This window comes from Callithrix jacchus, chromosome 2 (assembly GCF_049354715.1).
Source record: "Callithrix jacchus isolate 240 chromosome 2, calJac240_pri, whole genome shotgun sequence".
In the NCBI taxonomy this organism is placed as follows: Eukaryota; Metazoa; Chordata; class Mammalia; order Primates; family Cebidae; genus Callithrix; species Callithrix jacchus.
Genome location: NC_133503.1, coordinates 204786293 through 204806726, shown reverse-complemented (window position 1 = coordinate 204806726; position 20434 = coordinate 204786293). Strand labels below are relative to the sequence as shown.

Here is a 20434-nt window from a genome sequence, read left to right as displayed (position 1 = left end):
GCAGCAGAGAGCTGACAGGTCATACAGCCACCAAGGCACGATTATACCAAGGACGGTCCCGAGATCGCCGGCCAGAGGCCAGCTTTTCACAGGAACTGGACGCAAGGAACTGCGACTCCCTTACAGCAGTGACCCTTGCTCCAAGCCTGCCGTACAGCGGGTATCTTTACGATACTCAACGCTGCCACCTGGGCCGGCCTGCCATGTAGGGATGCCCTTTCAGGAAGAGGCACTACCGCCTGGGCCAAAGATTGTCCTGGTATAACTGTTCTTCCCTTAATTCATGCTCTGCACCGTCTGCTCTAGACATTCCCCCGACTATAAACTGAGATATAATTATACACAAGTAAAAAATGAAATAACTGCATACTAAGATATTCTTCAGGCACTAATTATTCTGACTATAAACCAACATATGATTATATATACAGGATTATATGGAGAAAATAACTGAGCAGTAACACTACAAGATAATCTTCAGGCTCTAATTGTTCCGACTATAAACTAATACATTATTATATATACAGGATTATATGGAGAAAATAACTGAGCAGTAACACTACAAGATAATCTTCAGGCTCTAATTGTTCCGACTATAAACTAATACATTATTATATATACAGGATTATGTGGAGAAAATAACTGAGCAGTAACACTACAAGATAATCTTCAGGCTCTAATTGTTCCGACTATAAACTAATACATTATTATATATAGAGGATTATGTGGAGAAAATAACTGAGCAGTAACACTACAAGATAATCTTCAGGCTCTAATTGTTCTGACTATAAACTAATACATTATTATATATACAGGATTATATGGAGAAAATAACTGAGCAGTAACACTACAAGATAATCTTCAGGCTCTAATTGTTCTGACTATAAACTAATACATTATTATATATACAGAATTATATGGAGAAAATAACTGAGCAGTAACACTGTAAGATATTCTTTAGGCACTAACTGTGCTGGGGATCTGCTTAGCTCTCCTTCCTTGATGCCCAGAAGGCGGGTTACCCATATAGGACACGCTCAGCTGTGTGACAGACGTGGGGAAGCCCACGGGACACCAGCCCCCATCCACTCAGTGGAGCGCTCAGGGCACTCACAGCAGAGCACGCTGCAGGCCACGCCTGGGGCCACGTCTACCCACACCGGCCAGATGCCTCAGAAAGCACATTGACTTGCAGGGTACCTGGACATCTGGTCCTACAGTCAACCCGGGGACGCCCAGTCCTGTAGTCAACCCCCAGGGTGACTGTCCCGTGGTCAACCCCCAGGTTGCCTGTCCGGTGGCCACCAGCCAGGATAGGCTGCAAGGCTGCCATCTGGGGCCACGTGAACCCATGTCCCCTCCACATGGGACGCCTGTCCCTCTGCTACAGCCACCGGGGTAGCCCAGGGCTGGGCCCAGGCAGGACACCCAGGCAGAAAGAGCTGCATCCCTTCCGATGGAGAGGGTCGGGGAGGTTGCTCAGGGCAACTCAGCTGAGGAGCAAAATCAGCTCTCGAGAGCCCACCAGCTCCCTGACACCTCTGCCGTTCAGCCTTTTCCCCCGAAACCACCCATGGGGCACAGGGGGCTGGAGCGACCACACTGGATCTGGGCATCTGTGCCTGTGGCCTGGTGCTCCGTGGCCGCTGGGGCCGAGGGTGCTCTGGGGCTGGTGCCCTGACCCCAGGGTGCAGGACCGGCTAAGTGCAGGAGAGGCCCAGCACCCTGTCCAGGGAGGAGGGGCCTCCCAGGCCCCCGGGGCAGAACAGCAGTTTCCCAGTTATGGCAAGTAGCATCTTGGGGACCACCACGACTGTGTGCTCCTTCCTGTCACCCGAATTAAATTCTTTCCAAAATACTGGTCAAATGGCTGTGTTGGGTCATACACTGTGACGTATGTGTAATGTCATGGTGATGTAACTTCACACGTGTCACGGTGCGGTGCACTGTGTATTAACCCGTTCCCACAGGGAAAGCCCTGAGCCTCCTCCAGATGCAGAAGGAAATGGCCCCAGCACCATGTCGGGGTCCCCAGCCCAGAGATCGAGTGAACTGTGACGTGGGCTGCTGCCAGTTCCCTCTGCAGATATCCTGATGGGGGGCGTGGGTTGACAAGGCCCCCCAGGGACTCACGTGTGCAGAGGGGCTGGGGAAGCCCTGCCCTCGTGACTAGAGGGTCCTCCCGAACCCTACACAGCCAGCCTGGGCGGGACAAGGAGAAGCTCGTGTCAGGGCCTGGGCTCAGCCAGGCGGGCATCTCCCAGCCCAGCATTCCCGCCCTCACTCATGCAGATCCAGCTTGAATCTGCCATCATCCTCCACATTCAGACACTAGACATCAGCTGAACATTGCAGATAAAACCTCACAGCCATTCACATGCAACCACCCGGAGGTTAATCCACAGGGGAACACTCCCATCCCCACAGTCCCTGTGGAGAGGAATCAGGTGGGTGGGATTTTATCCTCTCATGACCTAAAAACAACAGATTAAATATTCACACAGAACAGCATGAACTAAAAAAGAATCAGGGGCCCGGGCGTGGTGGCTCACGCCTGTAATCCCAGCACTTTGGGAGGCCGAGGTGGGCAGATCACCTGAAGTCAGTTCAAGACCAGCCTGGCCAACATGGTGAAACCCCGTATCTACTAAAAATACCAAAGCTACCCAGGCATGGTGGTGGGCACCTATAATCCCAGCTACACAGGAGGCTGAGGCAGGAGAATCACTTAAACCTGGAAGACGGAGGTTTCAGTGAGCTGAGACTGCACCACTGCACTCCAGCCTGGGTGACGGAGGGAAACTCAAAAAAAAAAGAGAGAGAGAGAATTGGACCCACATCTATCCCGATGAGAAGCAAGGATGCTGGTGGTAGTGTCTCCATCCGATATACACCCCTTCTGTTTAGAGACCCTAGAGACCACCTGATACAATCTCCTGATTTTATAGGCAAGAGAACGTGGGCAGTCAGAGCCTAGTTCAGAACCTGCTCGAGCCAGGCCTGCAGCTCCCAGCCCAGAGCTGCAAGGCAGCCCAGGAAGCACGGGCGAGCGTGGACTGGCACGCACCGACTGGCACGCGCCGGGGCGGGGCAAGCGTGGACTGGCACGCGCCGGGGCCGGGCAAGTGTGGACTGGCACGCGCCAGGGCGGGGCCGGTGCTTCCATCTCCAGAACCTCAAGAAGCAGAGGACACGTGCTGGAATCTGCTACCTGATTCCGATGCTTTGCAACTTGCTCCAGACACTCTTCCGGTAGAAAAAGAGCCTGTTCTTCTGAAACGTGGTCTCCGTGACATAAAAAAAAGATCTGAGCAGCTCCACCACATACACACCCATCAGCCAGTGCAGGAACTTGGCCAGGATCTCCTCCCGCAGACGGTGCTCTGCGGCCGGAACACTGCCGACCCCTGAAATGAGAAGGACATGGCATATCCAGCTCACCACAGGGCCTGGCGACCTCACCCCACACCTGCACCCTCCGGTACGACGGCCGTGGGAAGCCCAGTAGGTCTGGGCCGAGACGGCCGCACTCAGGACCCGGAAGATAAAGCAAAGGAAACGCCAAGTGTCCTGTGGGGTGATGCTCCCACCCATGACACCCTAAAATGACGAGGTGTGGACACACGGGGCTTTGGTGATACCTCTCATCACACGAATTTCACCTTCCTTTCCTTTTTTATGTGGCTACTAGAATTTTTTTTTTAGATGGAGCCTCACTCTGTGCCCAGGCTGGAGTGCCTCAGGGCAATCTTGGCTCACCGCAACCTCCAACTCCCTGGTTCAAGCAAATTCTCCTGCCTCGGCCTCCTGAGTAGCTGGGATGGCAGGCATGCATCACCACACCGGCCTAAAGTTTTTGTATTTTTAGTACAGACAGCGTTTTACCATGCCTGCTGACCAGGATGGTCTCAATCTCCTGGCCTCATAATCCACCTGCCTCAGCCCCGCAAAGTACTGGGATTACAAGCATTAGCCACCGTGCCTGGCCCTAGAAATTTTAAGATTATCCACATGGCTCACGTCATGCTCCTGTTAGGAGACAGTGGCTCGAAGCCTCATCCTCGGTCCTCCTGGTTCCCATGCAGAAAGGAGGAAGCAGACACTCTTCCACACGCAGCACTGCAGCGTGGGTTTGCGCATTTCAAACTCGCCACCCCAGAGCCACCAGATCCCGACACACCAGGGTTTTCCAGGCTGAGCCAGGCCGAGGGGATGCTGTTGTCACTCGCTGGCTGAGGAGCATGGCCACGTGGTTCTCCGGACACTCACGGGCTGAGATGACCACCCTCCTCAAACATCTCCACACCTTCATCTGTGCATCGTAAGCAGAAGTCCCGGACGTCACTGGATGCCATGGGGCCATGGCACAGGTGAAGCTGGGGTTTGCCAGCAATAACGAGATAGAAGAACCACACAAAGACAAGGAAGGGGACCCCAGTAGGCGGTCTGAGACAGAAGACAGGGAACAGAGGAGGAAAAAAGGGGCGGGGTCAAAGCTAAAGAAACACTGAGCTCAGAAACAACGCTAGTAATGTTTAGCTTGTGGGGCATCAAGAAGCCCAAGACACAACTAAGTCAACAGGGGAAGAGCACAGAAGTTGGGGGTGGCGACCAGCGATAAAACACACTAAGGCTCTTACTGCTCAGGACAAGGGGAGCAATGTGTCAGACTTCATTTGAAGGATTAGGGTAGGCCAGGAGCGGTGGCTTGCACCTGTAATCCCAGCACTTTGGGAGGCCAAGGCGGGCGGATCACGAGGCCAGGAGATCAAGACCATCCTGGCCAACACAGTGAAACCCATCTCTACTAAAAATACAAAAATTAGCCGGGCACGGTGGTGCATACCTGCAGTCCCAGCTACTCGGGGGGCTGAGGCATGAGAATCGCTTGAACCCAGGAAGCAGAGATGACAGTGAGAGGAGATCATGCCACTGCACTGCAGCCTGGGTGACAGAGAGAGATTCCATCTCAAAAAAACAAACAACAATGAAAAGCTCAAGGGGTAACACTAAGCAGAGAGAAAGTAAATACCTCCTGATGAGGAAGCAACGACAGGATCAACACGCACTCGGAAAAAAGCGCACCCTCAGAAGCACAGGAAGTGCAAACTCGGCAGGAAGAGCACCCTCAGCAGGAAGAGCACCCTCGGAAGCACAGGAAGTGCAAACTCGGCAGGAAGAGCACCCTCGGAAGCGCAGGAAGTGCAAACTCGGCAGGAAGAGCACCCTCAGCAGGAAGAGCGCCCTCGGAAGTGCAGGAAGTGCAAACTCGGCAGGAAGAGCACCCTCAGCAGGAAGAGCGCCCTCGGAAGCGCAGGAAGTGCAAACTCGGCAGGAAGAGCACCCTCAGCAGGAAGAGCGCCCTCGGAAGCGCAGGAAGTGCAAACTCGGCAGGAAGAGCGCCCTCGGAAGCGCAGGAAGTGCAAACTCGGCAGGAAGAGCACCCTCAGCAGGAAGAGCGCCCTCGGAAGCACAGGAAGTGCAAACTCGGCAGGAAGAGCACCCTTGGAAGCACAAACTCGGCAGGAAGAGCACCCTCGGCAGGAAGAGCACCCTTGGAAGCGCAGGAAGTGCAAACTCAGCAGGAAGAGCACCCTCGGCAGGAAGAGCGCCCTCGGAAGCACAGGAAGTGCAAACTCGGCAGGAAGAGCACCCTTGGAAGCACAAACTCGGCAGGAAGAGCACCCTCGGCAGGAAGAGCACCCTTGGAAGCGCAGGAAGTGCAAACTCAGCAGGAAGAGCACCCTCGGCAGGAAGAGCGCCCTCGGAAGCGCAGGAAGTGCAAACTCAGCAGGAAGAGCACCCTCGGCAGGAAGAGCAGCCTTGGAAGCGCAGGAAGTGCAAACTCAGCAGGAAGAGCGCCCTCGGAAGCGCAGGAAATGCAAACTCGGCAGGAAGAGCACCCTCGGCAGGAAGAGCACCCTCGGCAGGAAGAGCACCCTCGGCAGGAAGAGCGCCCTTGGAAGCCCAGGAAGTGCAAACTCAGCAGGAAGTGCGCCCTCTGAAGTGCAGGAAGTGCAAACTCAGCAAGAAGAGCGCCCTCGGAAGCGCAGAAAGTACAAACTCGACAGGAAGAGCACCCTTGGAAGCGCAGGAAGTGCACATTCAGCAGGAAGCTCACCCTCGAAGTGCCAACTCGGCAGGAAGAGCGCCCTCTGAAGTGCAGGAAGTGCAAACTCAGCAGGAAGAGCGCCCTTGGAAGCCCAGGAAGTGCAAACTCGGCAGGAAGTGCGCCCTCTGAAGTGCAGGAAGTGCAAACTCGGCAGGAAGAGCGCCCTTGGAAGCCCAGGAAGTGCCAACTCGGCAGGAAGAGCGCCCTTGGAAGCCCAGGAAGTGCCAACTCGGCAGGAAGTGCGCCCTCTGAAGTGCAGGAAGTGCAAACTCGGCAGGAAGAGCGCCCTTGGAAGCCCAGGAAGTGCAAACTCGGCAGGAAGTACGCCCTCTGAAGTGCAGGAAGTGCAAACTCGGCAGGAAGTGCGCCCTTGGAAGCCCAGGAAGTGCCAACTCGGCAGGAAGAGCACCCTTGGAAGCCCAGGAAGTGCCAACTCGGCAGGAAGAGCACCCTTGGAAGCCCAGGAAGTGCAAACTCGGCAGGAAGTGTGCCCTCAGCAGGAAGCTGAGAAACAGAGAATGAGGACACGGAAAGGCAAATGGAAAATCAAAGTGCATAGACAGGTCTCTAGCGATGAACAATGAAAACAAATCAAGTTACCCAGCTAAACAAACACTGTCAGACTGGACTGGAAATTCACCTGCGTGTTGTTAATGAGACATACCTACACTATAAAAACATAAAAGTGCTTTTATGTTAGGCCAGGCACAGTGGCTCATGCCTGTAACTCAGCACTTTGGGAAGCCAAGGTAGGTGGATCCCTTGAGTCCAAAACTTTGAGACCAGCCTGGGAAACACAGCAAGACCCTGTCTCCAGAAAAAAATTAAATTTAAAAATTAGCTAGGTGTAGTGGCACTTGTCTGTAGTTCCAGCTACTCAGGAGGCTGAGGTGAGAGGATCCCTCAGGCCAGGAGGTAAAGGTTACAGAGAGCCGTGACTGCATTCCTGCACTTACCCTGGTCAACAGAGCGAGACTCTGTCTCAAAAAAAAAAAAAACAAAAAAAAAGGAAAGGAAAATATAAATTAAAGACAGAAAACCAACACAGCAGGAAAATACTAATCAAAAGAAGCCCAGTGTGGCAGCACTAAGAGCAATTTACAAAGAGTGACTAAATTACTAGAAACATAGAAGTCTACAAAAGATTCACTCATCAGGAAGATAAAAATTCTACCAGGTGCACGAACCTAATAATGCCCTGCATAAATGCCACCAAACGAGAAGAAATGACAGACCCATCCCCTAGGTGAGGGACTTGGCCTACCTCTTGCAATTTCATGCATCTAGAAGGAGACAGAAGCTTTGTGCAGAACCCTAATAAGCTGGATATAGTGAACATGGCTGCTATCTACAGGGTGTCAAATATACCATGGACATTTCTGGAAGCCACCCACACACTAGATCACAAACTTCAAATTAATTGGTATTATACAGACCGCTAGATAACTGAGTTAGAAATCAATAACAACGTAACTTAAAATACTCAATGTATCTGGACAATATTCTTAAAACTCACTGATCAAAGAATAAGCTAAACAATACTTAAAAGGGTCTGATATCAAAATGACTTCACATCAAAACACAGAGTGCACAAACAAAAAAAGAACGGGAATACTTAAAAGTATTAACACTATTAGGTACTTTAAGAACTCCTAAAAGTAGCTGAAGTCAACATTATTTCACACCAAAGTGCAGGCTGCAGCTGAGGCAGCACTTAGAGGGAAATGCAGAGCTAAGCTAAGAGGTTAGAAAAGGAATGAAAGAATAAACCGAAAGAAAGCATCCACTGCAAAGACAGAAACATCCGAGGTAAACTAGTGAAATTCAAAACAAAGACCCAGATTAAGTCTGACAAAGCCAGGCTGAGACACTGGCCCTTGATGTGGGTCTCAGAGCAGGAGAGGGATGGAGACACTGCAACCTGTGGCTGGATGTCAGTTCACGTGAGGGGTGACTGGAGGCAGAGCCCAGCCTCAGCAACAAGCCAAAGGTGCCCAGAATAAGGTAATAAGCGTTGCCGCCCACCCAAGGGGGGCTGAGCGGATGGGCAGCTTGGGAGAAAACAGGACAAGTGAGGGACTGAGGTGCCTGTTTTCCTTCCGGCCACAGAGAACCCTTCTGGTATGTCTCCAGCAACACTTGGCAGCAGACACAGGCAGCCTGGCAGTCCAGCCTCGGCACGGGGCGAGCTGGGAGAGGAATACTGGCAGCAAGTGTGTGGCAGGAACGGGGGTGGCCACAGGGGTGGGCAAGCCAGGTCAGACAGAAGCAAGCCAGGTCAGACAGAAGCAAGCCAGACCTGAAGCAGGGGGGAAGTGAGAACCTGCAGAGTCCTGTGTCCCGGCAGCAACATGGAAGGAGGAAGTGACCAAGAAGAGCCCAGGACGAGAAAAGATAGGCTTGGGGACCGGCCCGGTGCCTGCACCATTTATCCAGGCGACTGGCGTGGCTGTGGCCACAGAAACAGCAGATGTACAGAAGCATAGCACAAGAGAGCAAAAGCCAAGGACACCCAGGACCAAAACTCACCCACACACGACAGGGACACCTGGGACAGAGCCTCACTCCCTGCACAAGCCAGGGGCAGATTGTGACCTCATCTAAAATCAGAGAACAGCAATGATGGCAGGCAGATTCCTGATCAGAGCACTCAAACTCTCCTCCCTCGAAGGAAGCTAGAACGGGTGGCACGACTGCTTATCCGACTCGGTGTGGCCACCGGAGCCACAGCACGTGGCAGGCAACTGCTGTTCAACAGGTTAGGGACTTCAGTCATGCAAGACGTAGCAGTTTGAGTGACCTGTTGTAGACACTAGGCCAAGTTAGCAATTCTGCACTGTACACGGAAGATCGTGCTAGGAGGGCCAATCTCACATTGTATGATTTTTGCCATCATAAAAAAGAGCCCCAGGAAAGTGGTCACCCTCCTCCAGCCAGTCCCGGGACCCTAAGGGAACCTGAACAGCGGCTCAGCCACAGGAAGCTACGCACCCGCCGCGGTGCTGGCAGAACAGGTGCACAGGCCGCTGCCACGAGGGTCTTCCTGAACGGGACCAGGAATGAAAGCCCCCACCACAGGCGACTCTAATGAGAAGCCAGCATGGGCGGACGGCTCTGCAGACATGGTCTCTGCCAGGGCCCTACTTCCGGAAGTCTTCGATGTCTTGGGATTTTGTGAGGAGGAGGGCCTGTTCCGGCTGCCACTGCAAGGCCTGGGAGTGCTGGGAGCCAACAGGGGGGTGCAGCAGAGGTGCCTCCACATCAAACCCAGAAAAACAGAGCGGGGACACGGCAGGACCCAGCAGCACTGTCCCCCGAACACCCACAGCACCGTCCCTTCCCTGAGCAGGAGCCATCTGCTGTCCTCTGCTCCCACGTGGCCTTCTTCACTCCTACAGACAGGACCAGGACCTGTGCTGGAGGACAGCCTTCTTTATCTCCCTCCCTCTACTCTGTCCTGGCAGAATCAATGCACCATTTTTTTGTTTTGTTTTTGAGACAGTTTCACTCTTGTCACCCAGGATGGAGTGCAATGGCACCATTTCAGCTCACTGCAACCTCCCGGGTTAAAGTGATTCTTCTGCCTCAGCCTCCTGAGTAGCTGGGATTACAGGCACACGCCACCGTGCCCAATTGGTTTTTGCATTTTTAGTAGAGATGGGCGTTCGCCATGTTGGCCAGGCTGGTCTCGAACTCCTGACCTCAGGTGATCCACCTGCCTCTGCCTCCGAAAGTACTGGGATAACAGATGTGAGCCACCAACACAATTAAATCTTAAATACAAACCTGCATATTGGCTGACCATGTGCACCTGCAAAACCCTTCCCTCCCACCCCAGGAAGAGGGAGTTTTTGTCCTCAACTCCCATTCCTATCCTTGAAATCGTGAAGGGGATTATAGGTAACCTGCAGGCACTCTGCCAAGAGTGTCTGTGCTTCCACCCGCTTCCCCACCTTGTGAGCACCCCAGCTCCACAGCACGCCCCGCCCCGTCTGTTCACTGCTCTGGCCTCAGCGCCTGGAAACTGCACGTCCATAAAAAACCTGAAGGCGAACCTCATAGCTTTATGCAAACTGGACGGGAGAGAGAGCGCAGAGGCAGAGATCACCACGTCCACTGACGTCCTGAGCAAGAAGCCACGTGTGCCCACGTGATGCAGACCAGAGGACCAGGGCTCTGCCTGCCCTCTTTTCTGAACCCCTTCTGCATTAAGCTCTGGGGCCTGGGACCTCGACGGCCACCCTCTCCTCACCTGGGCTCCTGCGCAGCCAAGCGCAGTCACGCACGCTCATCTTCCAGGTCAGCTCCTGCAGCGAGAGCTTGGCATGCTTCCCCAGAGAGATGAACTTCTTGGTGTTCCTGAGGAAGCGACGCTCGTTGTGCCTGGAGCCCCAGAGGCCGGGAGGCACCAGCCGGCGAAGGCAGGCCCGCAGGAAGCTGTACACCTGCCAGGGGCTGCTGTGCTGGCGGAGCAGCTGCACCAGGCGACGAGGGTCTGTGTCCTCCTCCTCGGGGGCTGCCACAGAACCCAGGGGCTCCTGGGCACAGACACGGGCCGCCGGGGTGACCGCAGTCCGCAGTGGGCAGTGTGTCTTGAGGAGCGCCCCGTAGGGGCACCGCGCGTGGTTCCTGAGCAGCTCCAGAAACAGGGGCCGCATCTGCCAGTAGCGCTGGGGCAGGCGGGGCAGCCTGCGGGGCGTCCCTGGCCTCGAACCCAGAAAGATGGTGTCCAGGAGCCTGCGGGCGCCCGTCAGGCTGGGGCGCAGGGCGCTGAGTAGGAAGGAGGGCCGAAGCCGCTCCTGGGCACCCGAAGAGTAGAGGAAGTGCTTGGTCTCGGCATAGACCAGGGGACATGGCGTGTCCCGGGGCTGCGGTGACCGCGATTTGGATGGGGGCCCCGCCCCGGGCTGGTGGCCCGCTGATGGGTACGAGTGGCATGCGCCAGGGGCTTCCTCGGCTGCTCCCACAGGTGATACCACGCAGAAACCGTGGCCACTCGGTCCACGTGTCCTGCCGGGGTGCGCCCGAGATCCCTGCCCCACAGGCGTCCGCTCCGGCTCCAGGGCAGGCCCACACCTGGGCCTCTTGGGCCACGGTGGACTTACGCTGGCGCTGCCCCGGCGCCTTCTCTCACCCGGGGCTGGCAGGCCCAGGCGGACCCCGGGCTCCTTGACGCTGCTGCTCCAGGCCCGTTTGCGTCCCAGGCCCCTTCGCGTCCCAGCCGCGTGTGGCGCGGGCCGGGGCTCGGGCGCAGTGCGGAGCTCGTACAGCGGCGGCCCGCACACCTGGTAGGCGCAGCTGGGAGCCACCAGCACGTAGAGCGCGCAGTGCGCCAGCAGGTAAACCAGCACGTCGTCGCCCAGGCGGCGCAGCAGCAGCGCCCACGCCCCGCTGCCGCGCAGCGTCTCGGTCACCGTGTTGGGCCGGTAGCTGCGCACGCTGGTGGTGAAGGCCTCGGGGGGGCCGCCGCCGGCGCCATCCAGCAGCGCGAAGCCGAAGGCCAGCACGTTCCTCGCGCCACGCTCGCAAAGCCTCTGCAGCACCCGGGCCACCAGCTCCTTCAGGGGGGACACCTGCGGGCGGGGGAAGCGCCCTGAGTCGCCCGCCGGGGGTGCGCGCGCCGCTCCGCTCCCACCCCCGCGCCGGACGCGGACCCCGGGTACCCCACCTGGTGGAAGGATGGGGCGGCGGGGGGCGGCCGTGCGTCCCAGGGCACGCACACCAGGCACTGCGCCACCAGCGCGCGAAAAGCCGCCGGGTCCCCGCGCTGCACGAGCCGCCGGCCCTCGGGCCCCAGGCGCCGCACAAACGTGGCCAGCGGCAGCACCTCGCGGTAGCGGCTGCGCAGCAGGGAGCGCACGGCTCGGCAGCGTGGCGCGCGCGGCATCGCGGTGGACTGCAAGGGCCGGAGCGCGGCGTCCCACGTGCGCAGCAAGACGCGGCGCGGTCAGCCTCCAACCTGCGCCCCAAGAGAAGGCGGGACCGCGGAGAGGAAGGGGCGGGGCCGGAGAGTGAGGGGCGGGGCTGGAGGGGAGGGGGCGGAGAGGGCCGGAGGGGGCGGGGCCGGGGACCGGGGACGGGGAGGGGTCGGGACGGGGACGGGGGCGGGGTCCGCGCGGAGTCGGCGGAGCTAGGTGAGGGCGGGGGCGGGCCGGGTTTAGGAAGCCTGGGTCCCTCTCCCTCCGCCACGTGGGCAGCGCAGTCCCGGGCGTCTGCGCCCCCGAATCCACCGGGATCCCGGCCTGGCCTGGCCTCGACCGCGCAGCTGCTCCGTGCGGACCCGGGGGTCTGGGACGCGCTTCCCGCCCGCGCGCCGCCGCCGCTCGCAGGGTGCAGCGACCCCAGCGAGGGCCCCGCAGAGAGGGGTGACGTCAGCCCAAGCGCGGGGTAACCCGAGGGAGGGGCGGTGGCCCTGGGCACAGGTGCGTGGGGCGCTCACTTCATGGCTTTCCCAGATGGGCCCGACCCCTAGAGCCAGGGCTGTCCCCCGGTCCGGACGGGGAACGTCGGGAAGAAGCAGGGCGGCGGGCTCCCGGCCCTGGGAATGCAGGGCTCCGGGGGAGGACCGAAGCGCGTAGACGCGGCTGGGGACGACCCCCAGGGCACAGCGCTCCCGGGACGGGCACGCGGGGCTCTCGGAGCGCCTCCCTGCCCACGGGCAGTACTTCCCCGCGACTTGGTCTCCTTTTCTCTTTGCAGGTTCTTAGGCCGCGAGGGGTCCCCACCATGAGCAAACCACCTCAGATCTGTTCACCCACCGGGCCGTCGCGTCGAGGAAGGGTGGGACATGCAGTCAGGTGCTCCTCTGGCCCGGCACTGGGGGCCTCACACCTGCCGCAGCTGCCTTTACCCTGGGCCCTGGCGCGGTGTCCACCAGCTGAGGCCAAACTCCGGTCACTCCCACCCGCAGAGGGAGGAGGGCAGCCTCGGGGGTCCGGGCACCTGGCTACAGCCTCGGACCGCTGAACCAGAAGGCCCGACCTCCAGCCCAGCTGAGGAAGCCACGCAGCCGCTGGGCCCCTGCAGACCCAGGGCCCGGGCACAGCCGAGGACTTCCCCGAGCCCCAACTCCGGCTGCTCAAGTTTGCATCTAGGAGGTAAGAAACTTCTGGGTCTCCAGAGGCTTTGCGGGGAGCGTGTAGCTGAGGTCGGCAAACACTGAAATGCTAACAGATGCAACCTTCAATGTAACCTTTCCTACTTTCCGAGAGTGTGGGCGGAAATTGCTTTATTTATGGGCCTAGCATTTGAACAGGCCTCGCGCCCTCCCTGAGCCATCACACTCGCTAGGGGTTCGCCTCACCTTGTAAATACTTAGGATTACAGGTTGCTCTTCTAGAAATCCCCTTAGTGAATCCAAAGTCTTTTTAAAGGGCTGTGTTTGTGAATTGTCACTGGACTCGGGCAAAGGGGCTGATGTGGAAAATTCGTTCCAACAAAAGTTAAGTTGTAGCTTACTCTGGTTCCCCCAGAGAAACCAACACAGAAAACCTAATTTTAAAAGAGGGAATAGAAGAAACTCAGGCGGAAGATTACACTGGAGTGACTGACACCACGTCCAGGAGGAGGAGAGGTCTCCCAGCTTTCAGTGAAAATCGAAGACGCCCCAGTATTATGGGTGCAGTTGGTCTATCTTTGAAAAGCTGATGCTGTCTCAGTCATCACAACGGAAAACATTAAGAATGTTCTAAGAGGCCGGCCCGGTGGCTCTGCCTGTAATCCCAGCACTTTGGGAGGCCGAGGTGGGCGGATCACGAGGTCAAGAGATGGAGACCATACTGGCCAACATGGTGAAACCCTGTCTGTACTAAAAATACAAAAATTAGCTGGATGTGGTGGCGCTCACCTATAGTCCCAGCTAGCTACCTGGGAAGCTGAGGCAGGAGAATGGTTTGAACCCAAGAATTGCAGTGAGTCAAGATTGCACCGCTGCACTCCAGCCTGGCGCCTGGCGAAGGAGCAAGACTGTCTCAAAAAAAAAAAAAAAAAAAAGAATGTTCTAAGAAAAACAGATAAACAGATTCTATCATTGGCTTAAAACCCCACAACACTTGAGTGGGGTGAGCTTCCTCTTTCAGACCCAGATATTTCTAAACAGAGTGGATTCTGGGCTGTGTGCAGTGGCTCACACCTGTAATCCCAGCACTTTGGGAGGCCAAGGCAGGTGGATTACCTGAGGTCAGGAGTTCAAGACCAGCCTGGCCAACATGGTGAAACCCTGTGTTTACTAAAAATACAAAAAAAATTAGCTGGGCGTGGTAACAGGCACCTGTAATTCCAGCTGCTTGGGAGGCTGAGGCAGAAGAATCGCTTGAACCTGGGAGGCGGAGGTTGCAGTGAGCCGAGATGGCACCATTGCACTCCAGCCTGGGCAACAAGAGTGGAACTCCATCTAAAACAAATTAACAAAAAGAGACAGAGTGGATTCTGTACCAGCCGTGAAAAATAAAGTATTGTTCCTTTCTCCACAGAAGGAGTGAAAGGAACTCTCTGCCCCTGGGGGGTTAGGAAAGGGGCACAATACCAGCCGAGTAGGCAGGATGGCCTTTAATTTCTACTTAAATCTCAGTGTCTCAGCACACACTGAGATGTTGAGGCTCAGGACGGTGTCCACACTTGCACCCTGATTCTACATTGGCTTCCTCCTGGCAGACGGTGACTCTGCTGGGACCTGAGGCCTGCAGCCCCTCAGCCACTGGCAGGGTGGGGGCATCATGGCCCCTGCATTGGGTCCCACAGCATAACAGATGGTCACAGAAACTGGATACATCAAGAGACGGTCTTTCCTGTCTACGAGGAATTACAGAAAATATCAAAGGGAAACTTCTGAGTAAAGGGGAAACAACTCCATAAACTCCTGACCAGAGGGTGTGACTTGAGCCCAGGGAAGTTTCAAAATGGTTCAGTAGGCCAGGCGTGGTGGCTCACATCCTAGCACTCTGGGAGGCTGAGGTCGGCAGATCACCTGAGGTCAGGAGTTCGAGACCAGCCTGGCCAACACGATGAAACCCCATCTCTACTAAAATTACAGAATTAGCCAGCATGGTGGTGGCGCCTGTAATACCAGCTGCCTGGGAGGCTGAGGTCAGCAGATCACCTGAGATCAGGAGTTCGAGACCAGCCTGGCCAACGCGATGAAACCCCATCTCTACTAAAATTACAGAATTAGCCAGCATGGTGGTGGCGCCTGTAATACCAGCTGCTTGGGAGGCTGGGGCAGGACAATCACTTAAACCTGGGTGGCAGAGGCTGCAGTGAGCCAAGATCCCGCCACCGCACTCCAGCCTGCGCAACAACAGTGAAACTGTCTCAAAAACTAAGGAAATAAATAAAATAAACTGGCCGAATAAATCACTCAAGCCTGCGCTTTCCTTCCCCAAAGGCGCTTTAGTCCTGACTTGGACGTTTCTGTAAACTTTTGTTCTGAAATAATCCGAGATGCGCAGCACTTCGGTTTCCTGCTGCTGCAAATGCCCACACGCTTTGTGCTAGAAGGGCGGCACGGGTGCCCTCCCACGGTGTCCGTGCCCTCCTAAGGTGAGGAGGCTCTCCTACGGCGCGGGTGCCCTCCCACGGCATGCGTGCCCTCCTAAGGTGAGGAGGCTCTCCTACGGCGCGGGTGCCCTCCCACGGCGTCTGTGCCCTCCTAAGGTGAGGAGGCTCTCCTACGGCGCGGGTGCCCTCCCACGGCGTGCGTGCCCTCCTAAGGTGATGGTGCTCTCCTACGGCGCAGGTGCCCTCCCACGGCGTCTGTGCCCTCCTAAGGTGAGGAGGCTCTCCTACGGCGCGGGTGCCCTCCCACGGCGTGCGTGCCCTCCTAAGGTGATGGTGCTCTCCTACGGCGCGGGTGCCCTCCCACGGCGTCTGTGCCCTCCTAAGGTGAGGAGGCTCTCCTACGGCGCGGGTGCCCTCCCACGGCATGCGTGCCCTCCTAAGGTGAGGAGGCTCTCCTACGGCGCGGGTGCCCTCCCACGGCGTCTGTGCCCTCCTAAGGTGAGGAGGCTCTCCTACGGCGCGGGTGCCCTCCCACGGCGTGCGTGCCCTCCTAAGGTGATGGTGCTCTCCTACGGCGTGGGTGCCCTCCCATGGTGTGAGTGCCCTCCTAAGGTGATGGTGCTCTCCTATGGCGCGGGTGCCCTCCCACGGCGTGTGTGCCCTCCTAAGGTGAGGAGGCTCTCCTACGGCGTGGGTGCCCTCCCACGGTGTGAGTGCCCTCCTAAGGTGAGGGCGCTCTCCTATGGCGCGGGTGCCCTTCTACATCGAGGGTGCCCTCCTACGGTGTGGAGGCCAGAGGTCCGCGATGGGCACTGGTGGGCTAAAGGCGAGCTGCGCCTTCCTGCTGCAGACCCCGGGGAGGGTCCCTTCCCTACCTTTTCCGGCTTCCCAGGGTGCTCACAGGCCTGGGCTTGAGGGCCCTCCTCCCTCTTCAGCCTCTGCCTGACTCTGCCTCCATCATCCCGGCCTCCCATCTCTGACCCTGATGCCCGCCTCCTCCCAGAACCCCTGGATTACTTTTCCAGCCTTCATGTAATCCCGAATGACCCTGGATGGTCCCAGGGCCGGGTGGGTTCTGTCCATCAGGACACCGGCATCTCTGGGGCATTATCCTGCCCAGGACACTTGGGTGTGGCAAAGATGGCACGTCCTCCGGGTTCCCTCATCCCGGAGGGATACCCCATGGTTATGTCCCCCATAACTAAGCCAATACTCCGTTAGAACCAGGAACTTCCTGCGTTTATGAATGGCGTGTTCTCTGCACTGCTGAGGAGCTGTCCATGGCACAGACGGGCCAGTCTGTTTGACCGTTTTGTCCAAGGACATTTTAGCAGCAATTTCCCCACTTTGCAGCTCTTCAAACTGCTGTGGTCAGTTGTGGACGCGAGTTTGTGCGCGACGTGCATGATCACGTGAATTCCCAGGGCTCTGGGATCAATGTCCAGGAGTGTGACCGCTGGGTCTCTTGGTAAGAAGATGCTTAGCTCTTGTGGAAACTGCCACCCTGTGCTCCAGAGGGAGGGGGCAGGGAAGAGCTGGGCAGAGAACGGTGAGTCCCCGGCGAGTGCTCCAGCCCCAGCCTGTGCCCACAGACCCAGTTGAGGCCAGGCGCTCCTACCTTCACACACAAATGTTGCATTTCCCAAGACCACCTGGTCACTGCAGCCCCATCCTGTGCCTATAAAATCCCCGAGACCCTAGTGGACAGAGACACAACTGGCTGGACGTGGAGGGGCGCACAGCAGCAGAAGAACATGGTGATGGCCCGGCAGATGCCAGGAGAGCAGGAGGGCCTGGAAAGGGAGGCCCCGGCGCAGCTGGACACCAGGAACCTGCATCTGCCACAAGCCAGGTTGAGGCTCAGACGAGCCAGTCTAGGAGGTGCAGAACCTCCTCCCTTCAACACATGTGAGTGTTGGGGAAGGAGACAGACACCCAACGTAAGGAGGAACTATGCGAGCCACGTTGCTGAGACAAGGCACAGAGGGAGAGGAGAGGAACACGGGCCCACCCGGGGCTTAGGAGGCTGCTGGAGACGCTGAGCCCTGGAGGCAGAGGGTGTGGGGGCACAGCTGGCCTCAGTGTGGCACCCCAGGGTGAGTCTCCAGGGCAGATGGCTCCCTCGGGAAACAGCAGCCAGGCCCTAGAATCTGGGGGACTGCCTGCTGGGACAGCCTCGGGGTCCTCTGTTTCGCAGGCTCTCCTAGTCTAAAGGAACAGACTGTCCCAGCCGCTATTGCCACCCACCTGCTGGCTGAAAGCCTCGTCCTCTCTCCTGGTCTCTATCCATCAGGAATGTGGACAGGGCTCTTTGGGTGCAGTAAAAGAATGGTGTTTGTACTGAGTTTGTGGTGGTCTGTCCCGCCTGAAGACGTGGCTGGAATCATTGTTCAGTCCTTAGTGGTGAAGATGAATCATGATGGGAGTGACAGTCCCCATCAGTGGAGTGGTGTAAGTGACATGGCCATTTCATACACGAACTCCTTACCCCCAACCCCCCAGGGGAGCGGGCAGGCAAGGGCCATGTCTGTTCCCACAGGTTCCAGGCTCCGTGACTTCCCGGGCTTGTGTGGGCGGGCACAGGAAGCTGGCCTGGGCTCCTGGGTCACACACAGAGTGACCGTCTTCATGTTGCCGAATGCGGCAGCCCATGGGGGACGGTCAGTGGTCCTGCTGTCAGCCACCTAGGCCTGGGGACGCTCTCCCTGGCAGCTTTGCCACGCTCATGGTCCTCCCACCCGCCCCTCTCCTCATGTACCTTCCCTTGCACCATAAGCCACTGTATGAAAACCAATAAAAAGTACTTAGGGCGAAAAATCCCTCTGAATGTGGTTATTAAATCCTTGGGCCTCGGCAAACATAGCTCAGTTCCTGTTTGATGCCTTTGGGTTTCTGCACTCCTGAATGCTATTTGATGAAATTTAAGAAAATAGTAAGATAAAATTATCCATTCGGATGCTGAAAGGTTGAATTTACTCATGGAATTAAGTCTTTCAATCCCGCATCGCTGTCTGCTCCCAGCCGCATCCCGGTTTGTCATTAAGCCGGGCGCAGACTCCTCTGTCCAGGGTGGGAGTCTGTGGAACCCTTTGCAAGAGGGTCGTCAGCAGGGGCTCAGAGAAGCTCTGTGGGGTCGCTCTGTCCTGATCAGAAACCGCAAGGGCGAGAGAGGAAACAGGTGAACGGCCACAGAGCCGGGCGTCTGGTTTTCAGGGTGCTTCCGTGACTTTCTGTTTTAAAGAGGACACCCAACTCAAGCTTCCTTCAGAATACACCTTGGTCACTGCTTAAGATGAAAGAAAGATTTAAGCCACACTTCCGGTGCCCTTGACGCCTCTCCCTCCAGTACGCGCCATGGTGAGCCGACCTAGGTTTGTGCAGGAAGCTTCTGACTTCTTCCATTCCCGCTGGCCACCTTTTCCAGGTGGCATCCAGAGCAATCTTTGAAAAGCATAAATAAGGGCACTTCATGCCTTGCTCAGCGCCCGAGGCAGCCTCTCGTCGCCCCTCCTCACCCTCGCCTCCCTGCCCTCAGGTCATCAGGCCCCTGCCTTGCGCCTGGGTCTTGGGCAGGGACCCTGGAGGATCTGAAGCGGCTCAGGTCCACAGAGCCACTTGCTTCCTGCGAGGACTCTAATTCTTCCTGGAGGAAATCACCAACACTTGTGGTTTCGGGATCGAGTCATACAGATTAAGTTTAACCAAACCTGAACATGCGATCAAAAATCTCCAAGCACACAAGAACAAAAGCACCATGGATGAGAGGTGGAAGAAGCAAGAGGGACACAAAAACGCAGTGCAGTCACGTACGCCGATTCTGCAGCTGTTTCAGAGAAATCTGTGATTGTTGGTAATTAATAAAGATCACCTTTCACCGCATTAGCAGGTGTTTCAGGGTTTATAGGATGCCTCTTTAACTTCTCCCAGCCTGTCTTTGCTTGCAATTAAGTCACTTGCAGAGAGTGTGAGCGTCTAACCACAGTAACTCCACTGCCCCTCCTGGCGTTTCTGCCATTGTGGCGATAACTTCACTTGTCCAGAAGTTAGAAACCCCACAATACATTGTGCTTACTTTAGATTAACTGGGTAATTACCTTTAATAGTTGCTTTAGTTTTTAATTTCTAATATAGTAGAGTATATTTTTATAAGGTACATAAGTTAAAATTTTAATTTTCCTCTTTGTTTTGTTTTGAGACAGAGTCTTGCTCTGTCACCCAGGCTGGAGTGCAGTGGCGTGATCTCAGCTCACTGCAAACTCCACCTCCCAGGTCCAAGCAATTCTCCTGCCTCAGCCTCTGAGTAGCGGGACTACAGGCGCGTGCCACCGCGTCCAGCTCATTTTTGTATCTTTAGTAGAGACAGGTTTTCATCAAGTTGGCCACGCTGGTCTCAAACTCCTGACCTCAGGTGATCCATCCATCTCGGCCTCCCAAAGTGCTAGGATTACAGACACGAGCCACCACACCTGGCCATTAAAACTGTAATTTTTAATACAGTAGGGTTTATATTTATAGGGCACATGAGATATTTCAATACAGGCATATGATGTGTAATAATCATATCCGGGTAAATGTATCTGTCACCTCAGGCATTGATCCTTTCTTTGTGTTGCAAACAATCCAATTATACTATTTTAGTTATCTTAAAACATTCAATAAATTATGTTGACTCTAATCAGACTGTTTCCCACCCCTCTGGGACCACCATTCTACTCTCTATTTCGTGTCAATTTTTAAAATGTTTAGCTCCCACAAATAAGGTAGAACATGAAATGTGTGTCTTTCTGTGCCTGGCTTATTTCACTTAACATAATGACATCCAGTACC

At 56.1% G+C, this 20434-nt stretch overlaps 2 protein-coding genes across 6 annotated transcripts in view; one reads left to right on the top strand and one right to left on the bottom strand.

The window, feature by feature from the left end:
- Positions 1-12088, bottom strand: part of TERT (telomerase reverse transcriptase) — a 37908-nt gene extending 25820 nt beyond the window's left edge. For all 4 annotated transcript variants that reach the window (XR_013532715.1, XM_078365952.1, XM_035291815.3 and 1 more), the window contains exons 1-3: positions 11781-12088; positions 10365-11685; positions 3212-3407 (exon numbers count right to left, since the gene is read on the bottom strand). Coding sequence is in view for 3 of the 4 variants with exons in the window: in XM_078365952.1 (XP_078222078.1) it covers positions 3212-3407; positions 10365-11685; positions 11781-11999 (1736 nt within the window). In the remaining variant the exon portion in view is untranslated. The remainder of the gene's footprint in view (positions 1-3211; positions 3408-10364; positions 11686-11780) is intronic.
- Positions 12089-12218: 130 nt separating this feature from the next.
- On the top strand, positions 12219-19484 carry LOC144581635 (uncharacterized). Of its 2 annotated transcripts, none has more exons than XM_078365954.1 (3): positions 12219-12534; positions 12812-13209; positions 15144-19484. In XM_078365954.1, the coding sequence occupies exon 3, from the start codon at positions 15824-15826 to the stop codon at positions 16520-16522; it is 699 nt and encodes a 232-aa protein (XP_078222080.1). In that variant the 5' UTR covers positions 12219-12534; positions 12812-13209; positions 15144-15823; the 3' UTR covers positions 16523-19484. The 2 variants fall into 2 exon arrangements, with proteins under 2 accessions (XP_078222080.1, XP_078222079.1); XM_078365953.1 differs by having other exon boundaries at positions 13585-19484.
- Positions 19485-20434: the final 950 nt, after the last annotated feature.

Coding starts and splice junctions, on each gene's coding strand:
- LOC144581635 (XM_078365954.1), top strand. CDS start 15,824: ATGGTGCTCTCCTACGGCGCAGGTGCCCTCCCACGGCGTCTGTGCCCT.